Source organism: Chelonia mydas, chromosome 13 (genome assembly GCF_015237465.2).
Source record: "Chelonia mydas isolate rCheMyd1 chromosome 13, rCheMyd1.pri.v2, whole genome shotgun sequence".
NCBI classification, from domain to species: domain Eukaryota; kingdom Metazoa; phylum Chordata; order Testudines; family Cheloniidae; genus Chelonia; species Chelonia mydas.
Genome location: NC_051253.2, coordinates 19,329,660 through 19,351,031, shown reverse-complemented (window position 1 = coordinate 19,351,031; position 21,372 = coordinate 19,329,660). Strand labels below are relative to the sequence as shown.

Below are 21,372 nucleotides of genomic sequence, written 5' to 3'. Positions count from 1 at the left end.
CTGGGGGGGTGAGGGTGGGCGATGAGACGGCCATACGTTACGAATTGTTGTTGTTGTTGCACTAGGACCTAGAGGTGGGCGCATAGTAACAGACCTGCCCCTGCCCAAAGGGTTTAAAGAGACAAGACAGACCAAGGATGCGTTATCACCTTGTTTCCTTTGTGCCATCCACCCTCAACTCCTAACTATTCCTTTTGCTTCCTTCAGCTGCTCTCATCTTTGCACCTTTCCCCCATGCTGCCCCTGTGCCTGGAACTCCCTGCTTCTCCCCGGGCACCTCTCTCTCCTGCCTCCTCAAACATACCGGCCATGTCAAGCCTTTCGATGATAACCCCTCTGAGATTCCAGCCCAGGCGCCGGCTTGTGCCATCCCCGTATGGGGCCAGCTCTTCTGCATGTGTCTGAGCCAAGGTGGAAGCTCCTCGGGAGAAAGGGCCATGTCTCCGGAGGTGTTTGGAGGGCACTGAGTGTTCTGTATGCCCAGCAAGAATCATCATGAGCTCGGGCCTGATCCTGCAGGGTGCTCAGTGCCCTCTTCCCCTCTTGAGATCAATAGAATCCTTGCAGGATCAGCCCCTTTGTGCACATTGTTTCCGGAGGTGCCAAGCATTTGTTTGAGCTGCTCACAGAACAGACTGGGTCACTGAACATCCCACGACCCTATCTGCCTATGCAGCGGGACTGGGCACACAAAAGCATGGCTTACCAACAAAATACTGTTCATGCAAAACTGATCACCCAATTTAGAGCTCACTTTTACCCAAGAGATCCTTTCCGTCCTCTGACTTCTACGGCTCTGTGAAATCAGCTGGGCTTTTTACCGATTGAAAACTGCAGCCACGCAGACCAAGGCCCAGACAGGATACTCACAGTCGGACAAGCAGACCAGACCCCCTAAACGTACTTTATGAGATGTCTACCAATCTCACTGAGGGTATTTAACTTATCCTAGCAGCAGTGTAACAATAGGCCAGATCCTCAGCTGACGTAAACTGTCATAGCTCCATGAAGCAAACGGAGTGACACGGATTTGCACCGACTCAGGACCGGGTCCAATAAGAAGGTCCTGGAGAGAGGTCTGTGCATGTCTAAAGAAAACCTATTTGGAGAATATTTAAGTGATCATCTTTGCATCCAGTTCCAGGCTGGTCAAAAGAGTGTGATCAAAATCCCACCCTGATAAATAGCTTCCAGGTGTTTGTTGGCATATGGGCATCTTAAACAACCCCATGCCAGCGTGCACGGGCTCTTTGTTCCTAATAGTGACTATAGGGCAGGCACAAGATGTCAGACTGAACAGCTCTGGAGGCTTCTGTTTTTCCACAGAACAGGGACAGACCGGAGAGCGACAGAGCCAGTGTCCAGCCAGTGCCAGGCCAGAGACCAGCTATTAGTGCCTTACTCCTTGTGTACGCATGCAACCACAAGGAATAAGCAGGATGGCTGGATGGGCAGGCTCAACTGGCAGTCAAACTGGTTGTTTCACCTTCCTTGGCCTGGGCAGCTTTGACAAAGAAACACTGGGTCCCTTAGGCCCTGCTGCAGAATGAATAATGTTAAACCTCGTGGAAGCTGGTGGGTGTAACAGCTGTCTTTTATTCAGGATAAATGTCAAAAAGCAATTAACCTCCTTTGTAGAGAGCTGAGCTAATAGGATCCTCCACCCAAAACAAGGCTTGAGTAAAAGCTGAACCATGTGGCCCGAGGGGTTGCCTCAAAAAAGAAAATTTAGCAAACACAGGGTATTGATTGGTAGTGCTATGAGTGTCTCTATGTGTGAGAGAGGCAGCAAGAAAAACCAGGGAAGCTGAGAGAAGGAGCTGAAAGCCAAAACCACAGCCAATCAGCCACAGAAGCCCTGGGAGCGGGATCCTGAGAAACAGCTAAGAGAGAGAAGAGCTTTTGGGCAGAGTGCGGGCTTGGACCTGAGGCTTGGAACTGTGAGTAAAGAAACTGTCCTCTGTTGTTTGGCTCCTGCTGTGTTCAAGGTAACAGAATGTTCTACATTCTTTGTAAATAAACAGGTCTGCACTGAAGAAATACCTGACTCTGTCATCAATTTCTTCTCCTAATGGAAACAATCGACAGGACTCTGAATTTTAGCTACATTGCTTGGGTCAAAAAGGGGTAGTAATAATAATAATGATACCAGCATCCAAAGGAGGAAAGTGACCATCACCCTCTATTTACAGTGAAGCTCCTGGCATTTAGCATCTGGCAAAGCAAAACAGTCTCCTGGTGCTGGGGATAGTGTGGAATTGCTCATTCCTAACTGTTTTGTGTGCACAAGTAGGGTCACACCCTCACGGCCATGCAGGGCCTTCTTGGCTCCTCCTATGGAACCCAGGTGTTCCTAACCAATAACACACCTCCTGGTGTGTGCCTCGTTCATGCCATTTTCTCCTTGTGGGCTAAGCCCGCAGCCTATAATCCTCTCACTAGGCAATACTAACAAACCAGCCCCTCTCAATGGTCAGCCGTCTCTGCCTGTTATTGGGGAAACCAGGCCTTGTTGTGACGAAAGCCTGCATTGTTACTGACCTGCCGCACGCCACCCAAGTGCTGCCCGACGCACAGCAGGGCCCGGCTTTCATTTTGATTTGTTCTCCCACTGGTGCAATGAACATGGCACATCAACGGGGCCCGCAGACAGAAACCCAGGCCCTGTCCCGAGCACGCTGACGTTTTGTGAGGGAGGGGACACCTCCGGCTGGACTGCGCTGCTCCGAGCGCGACAATAGCACAGATTCCTCCTGCCTCACGCAAAGCAGAGGGAAGAGACTTCCAGAAAGAACCCTGCTTCTCTTCTCCATGCCGGTTTCCAGGCTCGGAGACCTTCCCCCTACCCCCTAAATCCTTGTCCATAAAGGCCCAAATCCTGGGGGTCCTCACTCAGGCAAAACTCCTCTTCAAGTCAGTGGGAGTTTGCCTGAGCAGGGCCCTAAGGATCGGGCCCCAGAAGTGTAACTGCCACACACACTGCCAGCCCATAGCCTCCTACCTTCCCTGACATTTGTTCCCACGAGCAACGACTGCCCGGAGCCAAGAGTCGCAGCAAGGAAGATGGTAACCCACATACTCACCGTACAAAGCCTCCATCTTAGCGCTTAGCTGGGCGATTACATTGACCATGTCTCGTCGACTAATTCTATAGGAACCACGGGCCAGAAAACAGAATGCGTAAAATAATAAATATATGTACAAGGAGTGAGGTGAAGGCAGGAGGGGTTGTGGAGAGGGAGGGCGAGGAAACCTGCCTCTCCTGTTATCTTATTGATTCACTTAATCAGGGCTAATGTGGGTGGAGATGTTAAATAGTAACCAAGCTCTTATGGAAACCAATCTGCAAGGTGCTGCTGTTGTAGCTATAGTAACTGCTGCCAAGCTAGAAACTCAAACATGGCTTTTATTGCTCACTTTTGGGGCTCCCACTCACACCAGGCTGAGCCCAGGGCCAGGGGCCGTTCTCTCATTACTCTCCCCGGTAGTGGTGGAAAAGTGGGCTGATGGCAGAGCCCTGCTGGCTGGGAGCGCTGAAAGGGGAAGGGAGGGGAGAACCAACCCAGCCTCTGAGATACAGCCCTTTTTATTGCCATTGCCAAACAAACAGAGAAAACAAAGGCTCTGTGTCTGTGTACATGGGTGAGACTGGTGCACACCACACGCATGTGTGCCCAGGGACACATCCCTAGGCATGTGTGTGTGGGGGCAGGGGGTGCATATGCAATGTGTGTGTAAATGTGTGTTTGCATTTGTGCCGGGGTGAATGTGCATATGCACATAAGTGCATTTATGGGAGGGGGTGCAAGACGTGTGTCCTATGTGTGTCCTGTGTATGAGGGTGTGTTTAAACATGGCTGTGTTTATAGGCAGGTGTGTGCAAATCAAATCACATCTACCACAGAACTATCCCATTAGCCGGTTACCTCAGGGCAGGGAAATGTACAACTCTAAGTCAGACTCTCCCCAAATACAGAATCAGTGACCACCAATTAGAGCTGGAAACTGAAGGTAAAAATCCCAGTTCAACCCCAGAGAGGAGAGATTGTGCGCTCAGTGTGACAGAGGGACACTCTCTACTGATCACCATCCCTGTATGGGGTGGTTCTAGATAAGGTAAGCCCGCCTTGTGGCTTTTACACAACTTTGGGGGTTCCTCCATGGGCTCTGTGTTGGCGCCCGTGGGTATTCACCTCCGTCCCTTCCCCCCAGACAAGCCACCTTCCCTTTCCTTGCCTCCTGCTCCCAGCTTCAAGGCTCAGACTTTCTGCTGGGCGGGCAGTGGGTACATTCCTGCAGGGACCAGGAAGTTCACCCAGCTTGCAGCAGTTTGTAGTTCTCACTGCTGCTGCTGAAGCACACTGGACCTTGGGCCACACCTTGTAACCAGTTGCTGGGCGCCTTGTGTCCAGTTGCTGGGCACCTTGTGTCACCTGGCTTGTGTGCAGTATCTGTGGGTTCCTAGCAGACTTGTTGGGATACATTCCACATACAGCCTCACTTTGCACCTGGGAAGGTGCAGTTGAGTGTTCTGCACCCAAGTTATCTTGCATGGATGCATCACCCTGGCAGGGCTGTGTTCGCTGCACAAATACACCCAGGCTTGGTGCTGCTGCATAGTAGATGCTGGTGGCAGTGGTGAGATGATGGGGAGATAGGGAGGTCAGGCTTGGGTTAAGAAAGCAATCAGCTTGCAAGTAAAGGGTTGAGTCCATAACCACCCAAGTCTCCAAGGGTCAAATGGCAGGCCAGAATAACAAGTGCTTCCCCGCAGAAAACAACAGCATGATCTCTGATCTGTACCTACCGCCAGCATCTTTCTGCTCATCTGTGCATCCCCTGCAGTCCAGTGTGCTACAGCCCCACAGCTGCCCCGTGCCAGGAGCCAGGCACCAAGAGTCACCATGGGATTCGTTTCCTGCTCCTAGGCTTTGGTAGCCACACCTCTGAGCTGGCCGATGGTGATGACCTGGAGAGTTCTGCAGGGGGCCACAAGACGAGGAGGGGCCAGAGAAGGGAAACTCAGGCTGTTCACTTTCTGAGCGTAGTCACATCCAGCGCCAGCTCATTGGGAGGGGAATGACAGAAGGGGCTGAGCAGCCTAGGGCAAGGTGTGGGAGAGGGGCAGACACCGCCAGTTTGGGGGATGGTGTGTCTGAGGTGGGGGCAGGATAGAGGGGCCTCTGAGTTTGAGGCAGGAATGTCTGATACTGATGGGCCCTGTTTGGGGCAGGGATGTGTGTCATGTGGAGGCCGGTGCAGGCAGGGGTGGGTGATGTGAAGTGGCTCCATCTATTGGGAGAGAGGGTTCTACCCAGACCCTCTGGGCTGGGCAGGGATAGAGCATCTCCAGCAGCTTGGGGCTGGGCTGTGTGATGTGCAGGCCCCCACAATATGGGGTTAGGGGTGTGATATGGAGGATGTGGGGCTGCAGTTTAGGGGGATGGGGTTGATACAACGACTCTGAGTTCTTTTACCTTCTTTGCTTTGCATTATTGTCCCCCTTCCCTTTCTTCAGGATGGCAGCAAGGGGAGGGGGATGGGAGTGGGGGCTGGTGGCCCAAAATGCTCCTGCTGGGCTTCCCCAGTCCAGTGGAAAGACGGGAAAACCAGATGCTCTGCTCCTTTCTGGCTTGTCTGTCTTTCACCAGAGAGCTGAGATAGGAGGGTTTCCCCACAGCCTCCTGAGTAAGCCAGACTGAATGCTGGGCTGAACCCTCCCATTGTCAGTGCAGATAAGAGAGGCACTGCCCTTTGTTTGCTGCTTAGCAGGGGGAATCAGCATTATCTGCCCTTCAGTGGCCACTGCCCAGACACTTTTCCTTAGGCCTGAAGTAGTTGTGCAGCAACTCGAGGAGAGTCACTCACCACCAGCGGTGTGTCTTCGCAGAGGAGAGGTCTTGATCTGAGCTGGCTGAGACCCACCACACTCATGTCACTGATGACCTAGGATTTGCCCTCACATTGCCAGGTGGATAAGCCAGGGGGTTCATGCAATGTGCCACTGGATTCCCTCCTACCATTGCCCTGCCGTGTCCTCCATGCTGCACAGCACACCTCCGTGTGTCCAGATCTCAGATGTTTGAGCCCATTCTTGCTCCCAGGTCAAGGGAACTATTCCAGCTAACCTCACCCCCACCCATAGAATCACAGAAATGCAGGGCTGGAAGGGACCTTGAGCAATCAGCAAGTCCAGCCTCCTGTGCTGAGGCAGGACCAAGTAAACCTAGACCATCCCTGATAGGCGTTTGTCCACCCTGTTCTTAAAAACCTCCAGTGATGGGGATTCGACAACCTCCCTTGGAAGCCTGTTCCAGAGCTTAAATAACTTGAATAGTTAGAAAGTTTTTGCTAATACCTAACCTAAACCTCCCTTGCTGCAGATTACTTCTTGTCCTACCTTCAGCAGCCACAGAGAACAATTGATCACTGTCCTCTTTATAACAGCCCTTAACATATCTGAAGATTGTTATCAAGTCCCCACTCAATCTAAGTACGCCCTCAAGACTAAACATACCCAGTTTTTTTAACCTTTCCTCAAAGGTCAGGTTTTTTAAACCTTTTTATCACTTTCGTTGCTCTCCTATGGACTCTCTCCAATTTGTCCGTATCTTTCCTAAAGTGCGGCACTCAGAACTGGACACCGCGCTCCAGCTGAGATCTCACCACTGCCGAGTAGAGAGGGACAATTACCTCCCAGGTCTTACATACGGCACGCCTATTAATACACCCCGAGAATGGTGTTCGCCTTTTCAGCTACAGCAGCACAGAGTTGGCTCATATTCAGTATGTGATCCACTGTAACCCCCAGCTCCTTCTCAGCAGTGCTGCCACCTGCCCAGTTGTCCCCCAGTTTGTAGTTGTGCAGTTGATGTTTCCTTCCTAACTGCAGCACTTTGCACGTGTCTTTATTAAATTTCATCTTGTTGATTTCCGACCAATTCTCCGATTTGTCAAGGTCGTTTTGAATTCCAATCCTGTCCCCCAAAGTGCTTGCAGCCCCTCCCAGCACCCCCTGCTGCTGTGCTTGAGTCCCACCTGAAGACCAAGGAAACCTCCCTAGGTGCCGACTTCCCCTCTTTGCCATGGATGCTTGACGCCCCTCCCTGCTCCCGCCCCCCACTCCACCCCTTCCATGAGGCTCCGCCCCTTCCCCGCCCCTTTCCACCCCCACTCCAATTCCTTCCCCAAATCCGCGCCCCAGTCCCGCCTCTTCCCCTGAGCGCGCCACGTTTCTGCTCCTCCTCCTCCCTCCCGGAGCATGCTAACGCTGCCAAACAGATGTTTGGTGGCGGCCAGGCGGGAAACGCTGGGAGGTAGGCGGAGGAGCGGGGACATGGCGTGCTCAGGGGAGGGGGAGGAGGAGGAAGAGGAGGAGGAGGTGGGACAGGGGTAAAAGGAGCTTGGATGCCAGTGGGCGCAGAGCGCCCACTAATTTTTCCCCGTGGTGCTCCAGCCCTGGAGAATCCACAGCGTCGGTGCCTATGCCTCCCTGAGCCAACCAAATGGGCAAATTGGCCAATTCATGCATTTGGGCCTTTGGGTCAGATAAATTCACGGGCAGGGCAGAGGGAGATATGCCAGCCGGCAAGAAACTATGCCTACGTTGTGTGGACTTCCTGGGCTCTCTTCCCAGCAAAGCAGCCCCTTATCCTCTCCCCCATCTAGCTGTAGTAGCCCAATGAGAGACTTCAGGAAAGAATCTCACTTTTGATGCACGGGTGATTTGACCTCACTGCAATACCCTCCTTCCCCCACAAGGTAGAGCAAATTACGCAAGCATTTCCACATGGGAGCTGCAACAGCCACCTTTGGCAATAGAGCTGGTGGGGGTTAGCAAAAGGAAATGCCCCAGCTGCAGGTTTGTGGCTGGCTTCCCCGCATGTGTGTGGCTGGAGATACTCTGCCCCTGGACCCCCCAGCCCTCCCTTCATGGAAGAACAGCTGTATCTCTGCCAGGGCTGCCAGCACCATCTGTGCTACGATAAATGGCGTCTCGCTCCAAAGAGGAAAACGAAGCCTAGGGGGTTTGCTCTGTGTTGCAAGGGCGCGTTCTCTGGTGACGGGCCAGCAGCAGAGACAGGCACAAACACCTTGGGCCCAAGGCTTTTATTGTAAAGTTCTGAGAAAGAGGCTTATTGTTGGCGGGGGGAATGAATGTGGAGCCACTGACAAGGGAGGCCGTGGGTGCGCAGTGTCCTCCCCACTGCTTGCTCAGCCCCGAGTCCCAGCTCTTCCCTGGACCCTCAGTTATGGGGGACGCTCAGAGGAAAGCCTGAGCATTATTTACAACAATCATCTGTCTTACTCGTGAGCTGGGGGAAGGGGGCACCACAGAGCTGGGAAAAGGACAGACATCCCACTACGACTGCTACCCTGGGAACCTACCCGCACCTACTGCCCTCAGAGGAACACCACCCCACGCGCTCCCTCGGGAGCTGTGTAGCACAGAGACAAAGTGACAGCACAGCCATTCCCTCCACAGCATTAGAGGAACGGGCTACAGCCGGGATAGAATAGAATAACCATAGGGAAAGATACTGCCAGCTCTTCAGAGCCGTTACTGACTAAAGCTTCCTAAATGCAGCTGAGGGGTTCAGGGGAAGCAGCCTGGAATGTCACTGTTATAAATAATTCTCCTAGTTTACACAACATTGTACACGGCATTTCCCACGCTCTTCTGTCGCCAGCTGCAGCTCCGCTTCTCCAGCCGCCGGGAAGAGCTCGCGGAGCCTCAGAACCAGCTCACTTTGTTGGATTTGAGTCCTGTGAAGCACATGTTGTTGCTGCAGACGCCACCGTAACTGGGTGGGCAGGCCGAGCACGGTCTCCCCACCTTGTAAGGAGCTTCTCCTATCCAGTTGCCCCTGGAAAGGAAGGCATGGCATGGGAGTCGCAGCACTCTTTGGATTGTGCTTGTTTGTGCTCAGAGAACGTGTGTGTGTGTGCATGCGTGCACACAGGCCATACTGCCCCCTACTGGATAAATTCACGTCTGTTCAACAGTGTCTGACCATGTTGCCCTCTAGTGCTGTAGACTGCAGGTGCGATGAACTGTAATATCATTGCAGCCCAGGGAGATTTCTTTACCTCAAAATGGGAGAGGTCTGTACTTTTGAAGCAGAAGAATCCTGGGCTCTGTATCCCCAGTGAGCAGCCAGGAAGTCTGTTCAGCTAGCGATGCATGTGATAAAACCAGTGACTGCAAATAGCACTTGTTATGATAGATAACTTCCCAGTTGGGGGCGCTACAGTCTGATCGAACGTTTGTCTGGAGGGTAACTCCATTTTCAGGGAGTGCTTGATGGGAGAGGACAATACACATGGAGGAAGGAATAAAGCCAGAATGTTGCACTGTCTTGGCTCTCTCTGTAATAGAGTCCTAAACAAGCATCACAATGCCCTGTGCACGTGCAATCTGGTCAGTGTGTCTCTGTGTCTGTTTGCACGTGCGTGCATGCAACAGTGTGAGTGTGCATCTGTTTACTGACATGGGGGGGTGAAGGAGTTTCAACTCTGGATCATTGGGCTAAGGTGAAGCTGGACACACACTGCGTCTAACTCACGCTCAAATTGCTAAGGTACCTCCACTGTCCCAGCAGCATACCAGTGTAGGATGGCTCATGTCCAGCCCCGCTGGTGCCCAGGGAGTCACAGCTGCATAGGGAAAAAGTTACCTGAGGCTGATTAGCAAGAATGTTTTGCATCATGGTCAGTGCTTGCAGCTCTGGCTTTCCCCAGAGGGACTCTGTATGCATGTATTTCCTAAGCCCCTTTGAGGCAAAAGAAAACACTCTCAAGGGCTAATCCAGGCACCAGAGGAGAGCCCAGACTGAGCAAAGGCTGAGAGCAATAAGGGTGTGGGTTACGCTATCTCCTGGCTGGGCTGGGGCAACTCATTTGCTGCCGAGCCAGGATGTTCAACACATGGTGGGGCACTGTGTTTGTGAGCACACCAGTAAGGCTGAGAGAATTCCCAGCTCCCATTTTGCCTCCCCTCCTGCAGGGGTCCCTCAGGCAAACCAAGAGCAGGTTGAGATGGAACCTGATCCACAGGGCAAGTTCGTTATGTGAACGGCAAAATCAGGCAGGTGTGTTGGGAGAGGGGAGGCAGCGCTCACTAACCCCCAGCTCCCATCCTCTCTCTGAAGTTGCCTGTGGTCAGGGAGAACCTTTCCTTAGCTCACTTACTTGATGGCATAGTTGCACACTAAATACACCGCCTGCCGCCACGTGGTGCCCCACACGTTCATGTTGGTGCAGGTGTTGATGGCACAGCCAATTCTGTTGGAGGAGGCCCACACCATCTGCATCAGAGACAGTCAAACAGAAGCTATCAGGATTGTGCGGCCTACACCAAAGCAGAAGCATCAGAGGTGGAGAACCATGGAGCCTGCCAAGCAGAGGCAAATGGACCTCTGTTTACTCTACAGAGAATAAAAACACCCCCACTTGATTGTCTTGGTGGATGCCTACTGCTGTATCTGCCTTGTGCTTTGTAAGGCACAATTTTCCAGTCAAATGGTTGTAAGGCCAGTTTTCCAGCCAAATGACTTCCCTTCTGTGGGCACAATTCATGCCTGCAATATTGACACCTGCCTTGTCACACCTTAGGTTGAAATGAGCTGCTCAAATCTGAGTATTTGCTTCCCTAATTACAGGTACACATCAAACAGAAGAGCAAGGACTAGGCAATGCCCACACTGCAGGATTGTACCCACAAAAAAGGGGTACAGCCTCAGCCCTTTTGAGTATGCATCCCGTTGGGAGAGCCTTGTGCATGGACGTCTTCACACACTGATCAGAACTAGGAAAACCATCCAACTTGCTCAGGTCATTGAATTGAACTCTTCATAAAAAGCAGTTGTTATTTTTCGAGTTCACTCCCAGATTCCCTAAAGCCACTATCCAGACGGTGCTTAAGTCACAACAATAACAACAGCTGCAAGGGGACTGAGACATATTCAAGCTCTCAGACAAGTCAGGAGGAAAGGGGATGAAAAGTCTATGTAAGTGGCAGACACCCATGGAAATACTGGCCTGGGGATTGCCAGGGGCCAAGCAGACTGAGAAGAGCTGTGGAGCCATACAGCGCACTGTTAATTAAAGGGTAGAAATGCTTTGCCACAAACCATGGAAGTAAAGGAACATTTTCCACCTTGTGCTGGCGGCACTCCTCCTGGATGTGCTCTGGGGGATGAGGGAGCCGTATTTCATGAGCAGCCAGACATTTCCGCACACTAAATAGCCGCTCTGTTGTGAAGGAGCTGATTCATGATCAGCAAGGCAGGAAGGGGCTCCCCCCCCCCTTTTGGAGACTTCGAGGTGCTACTGGTGTAAAGAGGGGAAGCTGAGGCCAAATCAAAAAGGAGCATTCCAGCCGATTGGCCAAAATCTCCTGTCTGTGCTCCAGAACGTGGCGAGAAACCTCTCTGCAGATACAGCCACAGCTCTTTGATGTAAACAAACTGATCCACCTCAAAGCAATGTGTGTGTCACAGGGCAGCAGTGCTGGGCGTACAACGCCGTGAATAGCTGCCTCTCATGCTGGCAAATGCTCTGCAAGGTATCCCAGGACAATACTGCTGAGGGCAGGCAGCCGGTCAGGAATGCTAACTCCTGCCTTCCTTTGGCCTTGTCTTTATGATTTAAACCAGACAGCCTCCTGGAGTTGGTCCTCCTCCTTCCATCCAGCTAGCTCAGCCGCGACAGACAACATCTCCCCGGCCAGCAGACGGAGCAGTGGAAAATGCAGGCACTGCTGCTAGGAAAAGAGCTGGTGTTTAGACGGTGCTTTTTTAATGTGCTTGTTTGCAATGAATGTAGTGCTAGCAAAGGGGGCCAGACTGACAGCCCTGGCAAGGGACAGATCAAGGGGCTCTGCTGGTTTCTTTAGGTGATATGGCTCATTGCTCTAAGAAGCTGCAGCAGCAGGATAATGCCACTGATGCTCACTGAGTCCCCGTCCAGATGTGTTACAGAAGGCTCAGCAATGCCTGAACCTGCCTTCCTCAGGCCTCTCATCCTCTGCCACAAAACACAAACCTTGGTCAGTCAAAAGGACTGGCTTCCCAGGAAGTCTGCTGGGATTTTTTGCTAAATTGTAGCGGCTAGGAGTCCTCGTCGTGGGCCAGGACCCCATTGTGTCAGGCGCCGTACAAACACAGAGTTGCAGGGCATTCTATCCCGCCAACACAAAAGAGGATTGCCCAGACCTCCCACAGTGCAACGGAAAGCAATCTGATCCTGGTACATTACCATCTAGCTCCTCGTTTGGGCATGTCAGCATACTTAGTAATACCACTACCCTGCCCCACATGACTCTGGCTTCGTACCTGGGTGTAATGGCTGCAGACAGAACCACTGCATTTGGAGGGACAGCTGGGGTTGCATTCACGAGGGTAGGGGAAGGAGTAATGCTGTTTCTCATAATACCAAGATTTCACAAGATCCACAACTGACCGGTACCTGTGGAAGATCACACATGTTATCCCCTGTTATTCCTCCATGCTACCCAGGCCAAGGAAGCAAACCCCAAGGAGACCTGCCAGGGCAGGCCTGTCAGAGACTTGCCCCTAGGTGCACTCATGTATGTTTTCTAGAGAGGTGCTTTGCCTTAGCTGTGTTGGAGCCATGCGAGCAGGTGCTCACCTGGCTCCCTCAAGGACCAAGAATGGAACTGAGTTCCCAAGGGGCTGGGAGGTGACATCAGAGAGTGGAGGAGGAGGAGGCCCCTTTGTGCTCATAGTGAGTGAAATGGGGAACAGAGCAAGAGGGATAGGGTTTGAAATGTGAGTGCAAGTTTCCCCGGGTCTCTCCAGGTGCTAAGGACTCTGGGGCAACATAATTTTGCTCTCCTGCATTGTGAGCTGTGTGTGTGCATGCCAGGGGCATGTACAACAGTGACTCTAAAAATCTGGCCCTCTCTGGCTGCATTAAATCACTCCTTACTCCCATTAAACCCCCCTGCGTGTTGTCAGTGCAAAAAAAAAGGGGACTTTAACCAGCAAGGAGAAAACTTCTCAACTGATCCAACTCACACATTGACTCATTTATCTCCGGATGCTTTCATCTCCATTTCTTGCCACATTCGTTAATTTACCCAAAGTGTTTTGTTTTTGAACCAGAGCTTTTCTCCTTCACAGCCCATCCCCTGCTCAAGTTGCATCCTGCAGAGGCTCTAAATACAAATCTCTTCACTAACGCCAACAGGAACATGGCTCTGGTCCAGTGGGTTTCTCTGAATATCAATGGACTCTTTCTGCTACCGACAGCTGAGTGGCTCAAGGTCTGCAGATCAAGCTGAGACGTGCCCTTCAGATTCCATTCTGTGGTAAGTCACACTCCTCCCCAAACAAAGGTGGAGCGTTTTCTCTAGGCTGTGACTCAGACTCAGATTCATGGATTCAGCTGCACCTCCTGAGAGCAACAGTGAACTTGGCCCAGACTCGTTTTGTCTGTCCTGGGCTTGTCCCTTGCTCCCTTGGAACTGCACCTCACTCCCCCTGGTGCTTTCTTTCATTTAGCTCTCAGTGGAGCAAGGTGCTACTGAGTGTGAATTAGGGGTGACAACCGGGTCCTAAATAACAAAGCTGCTAATAATGATGTCCATAGAAATAGATCAAATTTTGTTCTAGGCAGGGTTCTAACAAGACTCCCCAGTTCCTTCTGTGTCTGCAGAGAATGAGGACTTTGACCTCATTTGATGCAACATGCATGATCAGAGCACGGCTGTGGATCACTTACCTGCCAGAGTGAATGGAGAGGTTCTGACCAATGTATCTCATCAGCTGTGGCGGCCCATGGTCCCATATGCACTGTACGGCCCAGGCTTCAGCAGACTTGGCTAGTCTCTCGTCCCACACCTAAGTGAGGGAAAAAAGAAATGGTGCAACAACATATGTCATTAGGCTACGGCCCAGAGCAGGAAAGAGTGACTCATTCCTTGAAAAATGAAAGAGAACCATTTAACCATGACATGTGTACAGGGGAACCACCTTAGAATCCAAGAAAGCTGGCTTGGAAAGGACCCTTAGGTTACTGCATTATGCAGGGCACTTCCCTCCATCATTCCTACTCGTGTTTGTACTCGTTCGGAGAGGAGCAGTGGGCTTGCGGCTAAAGCCCAGGACTAGGCATCAGGAGGCCTGTCCTCTGTCCTCTGCTCTGCCATTGACACACCGGGTGACACTGAGTGAGTCACTTCCTACTCTGTGCCTCACTTGCTTTATCTGTTGAATGGGTCTGGAGATACTGAGCAGGGCAACTGTGAGACTAAACTCCCTGGTGTTTGGAAGTTGCCTTGAGATCCTCAAATGGATGTCACTATAGAAAGGCAAAGAATTATCTTTATATTTTTATCATCACCATCTCTCCCGGCGTTGCTGCTTCAGCCACCTCCTTTATTGTCTCTCCTAAGGCCTAATCACTCTCACAGATTGAAAATGTTTCCTAGCATCCATCACAAAGTGTCAGGTACCCCGTCTTATCTGAGAGCATGAAATACAGCCTAAGCAGTGTCTGCGTCAGGCCTGATGTGGAGGTCTGGTGACCCTTTAGTTCTGCCGGGCTCTGTGGCATATGTGTTAGGAGGCCAGGTCCCCTCCCCTTGATTGAGCTTTGGGATTGAAGCCCCTGAATTTCACCTGGGTTTCTAAATAATGGGCCTGGTCTGTGGTACTTTCCAGCAAACGCTGCCTGATGTTCAGCTTTGGGCAAAACCAAAGAATGGAGGTTTTCTCAAAACCAGCTGGTCAGAGAGTCATACGGTGTGTCTACACTGCAATGTAAGGCCAGGGTTCAAACTCAGGCTCAAACCCAACCCCCTTCTGTCTACACACAAATCTCACTAACCCAGGTCTCAGATCAGGGTCCTGGGACCCCCCACCCGTGGAGGGTCCGAGCATTAGTCAAGCCAGGACCTAGGGTTCAATTCCCATTGCTTTGCAGTGAAGACGCAGCCGCACTGGACTCATGCGCTGGAAGCCGGCCGATCATATTCCACACTCCCGCTGGCTGACTTTCTTTGTCCTCTGGACAGTCAAGTTTTCCCACATTACACCATGAGCAAAGGGCTAGAACGGTCTTATTTTGGGAGGCACTTGGAAGTCTGGGATGTGGGTGGTTGGACTTGGGCCCAGGTTGGGACCCAGAATTCAACAGTTCCTAACCTGGGGTTACAAATGAGTGTAGATCAAGGGTCGGCAACCTATGGCAGGCTGCCAAAGATGGCACGCAAGCCGATTTTTAATGGCATGCTGCTGCCTGCCAGGTCCCAGCCGCCGGCCCGGCTCAGCCTGCTGCTGAACCCAGGCCGGCAGCGGGCTGAGCGGGGCTGGCAGCCGGGACCTCGGCAGTCAACAGCGTGTCATTAAAAATCCTGCCTGCCCCCCCCCCAATGGGGGCAGGGTGAAGAAGCTTGGTTCTGCCGGCTGCTGCTGCAGGGCAGGCAGGTTCCCCCTCCCCTGCCTCTTCCCGCAGCATGCTGGGTTCCTGCCCCTCCTCCTCTCCCTCCCTGCCGCCCATCAGCTGATGGCCCTTGCGAGGCAGGGGGAGAAGCGGAGCCGCAGCGCGCTCACTGCTCCGGGGAGAAGGCGGAGAGGAGGTGGGGACAGGGCCTTGGGGAGTGGGAGTGGAATCAGGGCATATCCCCTCCAGCCCCCTGCTGTGAGTCGCTCTGTGAGCACCCCCACAACCCTAGCCCACCCCCCCAGCCCTCTGCCCTGACCCCCGCACCCCCCTCACACACACCCAGCCCTCTGCCCTGATCCCTGCAGCCCCCACACACCCCAGCCCCCTGCCCTGACCCCTGCACCCCCCACGACTGCAGCCCTGACTCCAGCATCCCCCACACATACCCAGCCCCCCCCACCCCATGCCCTGACTCCTGCACCCTCCTCACATGCCCCTAGCCCCCTGCCCTGACTCCTGCACCCCCCACACACCCGCAGCCCCCACATGCCCCATACCCTAACTCTTGCACCCCCCACATTCCCACCCCCACCCTGAGCACCAAACGGGAGCTCCTACACCCCCACCCCACATTCCCACCTGCACCCCTCGCACCAAATGGGAGCAGCCCAGGTAATCACTCCACACCCAAACCTCCTGCCCCAACCCTGAGCCCCCTCCCTCATTCTAGCTCCTGGCCAGACCCTACACCCCACCCCCAGCCTGCTCCTTCACCCCCAGTCCTGTACTCAGTGCACTCCCACCCTCATCCCAGTGCAGAGAGAGAGGAAGAGAATGGGCTAGAACCAGGGAGACGGTAGGTACCCACTCTATGTGGGCAGGGCCGGGATCCCAGACTGGCAGCGGGCTGAGTGGGGCCGGCAGCTGGGACCTTGGCTGGCAGGAGCCGGCGGATGGAATCCCAGACCAGCAACGGGCTGAGTGGCAGCGGGCTGAGCCGCTCAGCCCACTGCCGGTCTGGGGTCCCGGCTGACGGCCCCGCTCAGCCCACTGCTGGTCTGGGGTCCCGGCTGACGGCCCCGCTCAGCCCACTGCCGGTCTGGGGTCCCAGCTGCCAGGCCCTTGCCAGCCGGGGTCCCGGCCACAGGCCCCACTCAGCCCGCTGCCAGCCTAGGTGAACGGAACCCCAGACCAGCAGTGGGCTGAGCAGGCTGGCCGCGTAAGATCAGCATTTTAATTTAGTTTTAAATGAAGCTTCTTAAACATTTTGAAAAACCTTGTTTACTTTACATACGACAATAGTTTAGTTATATAATATATAGACTTATAGAGAGAGATCTTCTAAAAAACGTTAAAATGTATTACTGGCATGCGAAACCTTAAATTAAAGTGAATAAATGAAGACTTGGCACACCACTTCTGAAAAGTTGCCGACCCCTGGTGTAGATGCTCAAGAACTTGGTTAACAAACCCAGGGTCTGTTACCTCAAGTTGTATTTACTCGGGGTTACACTGCAGTGTAGACATACCCGGAGACTCCAGCCAGCTGGTATATAGCTCATGTAGTCTTTCTCATGGGTTCTGCCCTATAGACCGTTTTCCAGTGCCTTGTCCAGCCAACTTTTAAGAGTACCAGGGAGACGTGCCACAGCCCAATACATCTCACACTTGTAGTTTGGACCAGGGGAAATTCAGCTGGTTTCTAACACCATTACGAACATTTCACTAATTCAGAGGCAATAAGCCCATGAAAGCTCCCCTCCCCCATTGCAGTGACATGCATGGCCATTTGCTGGGTGGGCACTGAACGGAGACTCAGAGATTTTAACAGCTGAACCCCTGCTCTCCTCTCTGCTCTGCGATGCAGGCTGCAGCAATGGTTCCAGCTTCATTTTCTGTCATTGCCTCCATAACACGTGTGGACAGCTGAAAATCCAGGACCCAGTGCAGGGGGCTTACAAGTTAGGGCACATGGTTCCTCCTGCCCGGAAGCAGGAAGCCAACCCCAAAGGGAGAAAAGATGGGAGTGACAGGAAATACTGAACTTGTAGCTTGTGGTAGACAACAGAAGGGAAGGCTCCTGTATCACCCATTGTCCTCAGACATCTCAGAATCACCATCAGGATCACAGGGCAGAGGCTACAGAGTGAGCCAATTTTGGCCACCACTGGGCAACAGATTCCCAATAGGCCAATTCTGGATTTCACTGGGTAGGGGATACCGTGGGTTGATTCTGGGTGTCACTAGGTGGGTGACACACAAAGGGTCAGCTCTCAGTGCCAGTGGGTAAAGGACATAAGTTGGCTCCAACAGGAAGGGTGCATTATGGGTGGCCTCTAGATGTTGATACATAAGGGATACACGATAGTTCTGCTTGTGTGGTTCTCAGATTGGATCAAACTTGCCTATGTGGGGGTCTGTGCTTCACACATGCTTGGCCTAAACTAGTAGCTTCCAAAATCAGACCCGTGCCTTTCCTTTTCTCTCCCAGGCATGACTGGGGCTTGTCTCCAAAGCAGCTCAAGGTGAGTGAGGACAAAGGAAACAGCTGCTCTAAGCCGTTAATAACGAAGGGACTGTGGCTGTGGTACTGGTACTTAGCTGATGGATGCTGTTGCACACCTACAGCAGGAAGCTCTAGCTCTGGAGCTGGGTGTGAGGTGCCTTTTATCTCTGTAACTCTGACTCCTATTGCACCTTCAGAAAATGGGGCCTAGTTCTCAGCAGTGCTGATATCAATGGGAGCTGGAGGTGCTTCAGCACCTTTGCAAATTAGGCCTCTAGCTATCTCCAGGCATCACTTGCTGGGTCAGACCTGTATGGATGGTGTGTGAATTAGACTGCAAGCCCCTGGAGGCTGAGGACAGGTCTTCTTCTGTGTATGTACAGCACCAATCATGCTGTTAGCACTTAACAAACATTAACAATAGCAAAGCCGAGCAGGAGTAGAAATGACCAACAATCGCTTTGCCAGGCCCCCGGGGAAAGGATGGTACATTTCCACAGGGGGCAGATAACCCCAGCAGATAGCGTTGTTGTTTGGGCAGCACTGGTGGAAGTGGCCTGGGGCAGATCTCCCAAGGTGCACACAAACAGGGCTTCTCTTTGCATTTTAGGGGGGATGTCTGTTCCTGGTTTGCAGCAGACGACGTTTGGTTTTGCCAGGATTCTAGAGTGGAACCAAGCACAGGCCTGGTCATGAGAGGTGCTGACTCCCACTGACTTCAGAGGGTTAAAGATGCCAGCGCTCTGCAGAATCAGGCCCATAGGAGGTCTCTTTTCTGTCTGTTGTTGACGATTTTCCAGCAGATCCCCAGTGCCCATCTCCAGAGCATTGAATGGAACCTAGAGCTTGGTGCTTTCCCTACAGAGTATCTGTCAGCAGCTGGAGTTTCTCAAGCAAACACAGCTGCACTTTTCTCCTCAAGGGCCTAATCCAAAGCCCGCTGAAGTCAGTGGACAGACACCCACTGGACAGACTTCAATGGGCTTTGGATCAGAACCCTGGTTATTTTTTATTCATGCTTTTTAGTTACTGCAGGTTTCTCCTCTGACCTTTTTTGGACACATGAGTAAGAAAAGAAAAGGCACAAAACCAACAGACTCAGCGGTTAGCATTAGCTACTGAGTTAGCAATCAGTGTGCCAGGAATTGCATAAGGAAAGCAAGCCAGGGCTTCCCGGAAGATGCTGTGAAATATCAGTTACCTTCATTGGACTCACCACCTCCCCGGCCCCAACCGCTGCACTCGGAGCTGCTAGCTGGGGAAGTCAATGTGATGTGGCAGCCTTTCATCTTCTCTGCTGACAGCAAAAAGCAGCTACTACAATTATCATGAACAAAGAGCTCACTGAGTTCAGAAAGGCTGTCTCCACAGGGCCCTGCAGGCTGCATGGTACCGGCTGATGCAGCGCTCAGCCACTCACATAAGGATCCCTCCCTTAGCTCTTCACTTTTTCCTTTGTGAAATAAGCTCTATACCAAGTGGGCCCCTCCCTGTCTGCAGGTCTAGCCCCCCCGCCCCCTTCCAGGTGCCCACAGTCTGTGGAAACAGCTGACTAATTAGGGCTTGTCTAACACAGAGGTTGCATTGGTTTAACTAAAAGGAGGATGCTGACCTGGCATAACTCTGCGTGAACCTGGCCTGTGTTGGTTTGATTTGTACCTGTTACCTTACAGACATAAGCTGAACTGATATAAGCCAATGTCATAGTGTTTACACACAGAGCTGCGTCGCTTTAGCATCACACCCTTAGTTAAGTGGGTGCAACATTGTGTGTAGACCAGAGGGAGAAATATACCAAGAGCTGGAGCTTCGATTAACAAACTGATCCAGAGGGCACTGCTAGTCCTGGGGGCTAATGCTGGCATACACTGTACTGAACCGATGGGCACTGCTTGGCTGGGCGTAACATGTGACAGGCAAGCTCTGTACTCATTAAAGAGCTTTAGATTCCCCTTCCCTTTCCTCATTCAGGTCCCTCCTAGATACTCTGCTGTCTCACAAGAAGTAATCGTAGAAAACAAAAGAAGCCCAACTTAATAGCACCCAGTGTGGGTTTAACTTCCCTGCACCCTCTCCCCTCCCCACACCTGGTTAGGCTCTTTATGACCCTTGCTTGTGTCAGGTTTGACTTTGGGTAGGAAGCGCATTGGGACCGGGGCTGTGACTCTGCACGCTGCTGTGCAGTGCTTAGCACACAGCTTGTTGCTGAGAAATAACAGATCACAATAATACCATTGCCAGTGCCTGAGCATGGCATCCGCTGTGCTGGTGTAACGGGCTCCATTCTGCAGCTCTGCAGTTTTTGCTTTGTACCCACTTCCTCAGCAGATGGTGCTAAGGCATTAAACCTGCCCTTGACCCCACTATCATTCCTTCTCCCTTCAGGAAGCATGGCAAAAACTCACCATATACTCCATGTTGGCAGCTGATGGAGACACCTGTGCCCGCACTTGGTTGTGGTAGTCCAAAAGAGCGCTCATGTCCTGCAGAGAGATGTATCGCTTTCGGCGACTCCTTGGCACCCCGAGGCCAGACACCAAGCCAGCCTGTGTGTGGCTGGAGGGGTACAGGAGCTCGGTGGCATTGGGCAGCACAAAAGAGCTCGATTTTGGTATAATCCAGAAGACCAAGCCAGTGAAATACAGGTGCATGTGCAATAAAGTCATTTTAGGTTGTTGTTGTTTTTTTTTTTTTTTGCAACTGTCTACTGTCAAATGAAACAAAACAAAAAGAAATGAAAAAATAAGGCAAATCTTCTTCTTTTTGATTGTGTATCTAAAAAAGGAGACAATAGAGGCACCGTTTACTTTTGCATTTCACATGAAAATTCCACCTCCCCAAAGATCATGGAAATAGTTTTTCCAGGTTGAAAAACAAAACAAAAATAAAACACTGACAGATGCTTTTCCACAAGCAAACTACATTTAAAAAGAAAGTCTCTTTCATAAGCTGGATTTCCTGCTCATATATAAGAGCGAATTCCCTGGGACCAGCTGTGAAATCTGCAGAAAGTTGTTGGTTTTTTTTTTTTTAATTTGAGTGAAAAAACTTCCCCAAATTTTTCGCTTTTCACAAACCCAGGCTAATGAATTACATGATGCTACGTTAGCTTAAGGTTCCAGCCCCTCTGATTTCACAGGCTTTTGGTACGTTGAACAAATCCCTCAAAAAACCTGAAATCTTACTCAGACAAAGAAACAAACGGCAAGTTCTAAAAGGATCAGTGAGAGAGTCTAAATAATCTTTTTCTTTGGGGAAGCAAAATCAACCACTTCAAAACCAAGATTTAAAAAAATCTCTTTCTTTTTTTTAGTCAATGCACCTTCTACCATCAGTGAAAGACATTCCCCAAAAGAGCTGAGAGGACATTTCCCAGACTACATACCTTGAGGACTGAGCCAAGAACAGCTGAGAAATGTTCGCTGCTGCAGCAACAGACTGGGAGCTTGACCTTT

The 21,372-nt window shown here is 51.8% G+C and overlaps 1 protein-coding gene across 1 annotated transcript; it reads right to left on the bottom strand.

Annotated features, from left to right (window-relative positions):
- Window positions 1-8,139: 8,139 nt before the first annotated feature.
- Window positions 8,140-20,697, bottom strand: R3HDML (R3H domain containing like). Its single transcript, XM_007067288.4, has 5 exons — window positions 20,323-20,697; window positions 13,747-13,865; window positions 12,336-12,468; window positions 10,192-10,307; window positions 8,140-8,867 (listed from the first exon to the last, which is right to left on the bottom strand). The coding sequence occupies exons 1-5, from the start codon at window positions 20,581-20,583 to the stop codon at window positions 8,735-8,737; spliced, it is 762 nt and encodes a 253-aa protein (XP_007067350.2). The 5' UTR covers window positions 20,584-20,697; the 3' UTR covers window positions 8,140-8,734.
- Between the last annotated feature and the right edge of the window lie 675 nt (window positions 20,698-21,372).

Bases quoted from the DNA above. Each gene is read 5' to 3' on its own strand.
- R3HDML (XM_007067288.4), bottom strand. From the start codon at position 20,583: ATGACTTTATTGCACATGCACCTGTATTTCACTGGCTTGGTCTTCTGG. The intron at 13,866-20,322 runs GTGAGTTTTTGC...TCCCTCACTTAG, and splicing joins CTGCCAACATGGAGTATATG to GTGTGGGACGAGAGACTAGC. The intron at 10,308-12,335 runs GTACGAAGCCAG...TCTCTGATGCAG, and splicing joins TCTGCAGCCATTACACCCAG to ATGGTGTGGGCCTCCTCCAA.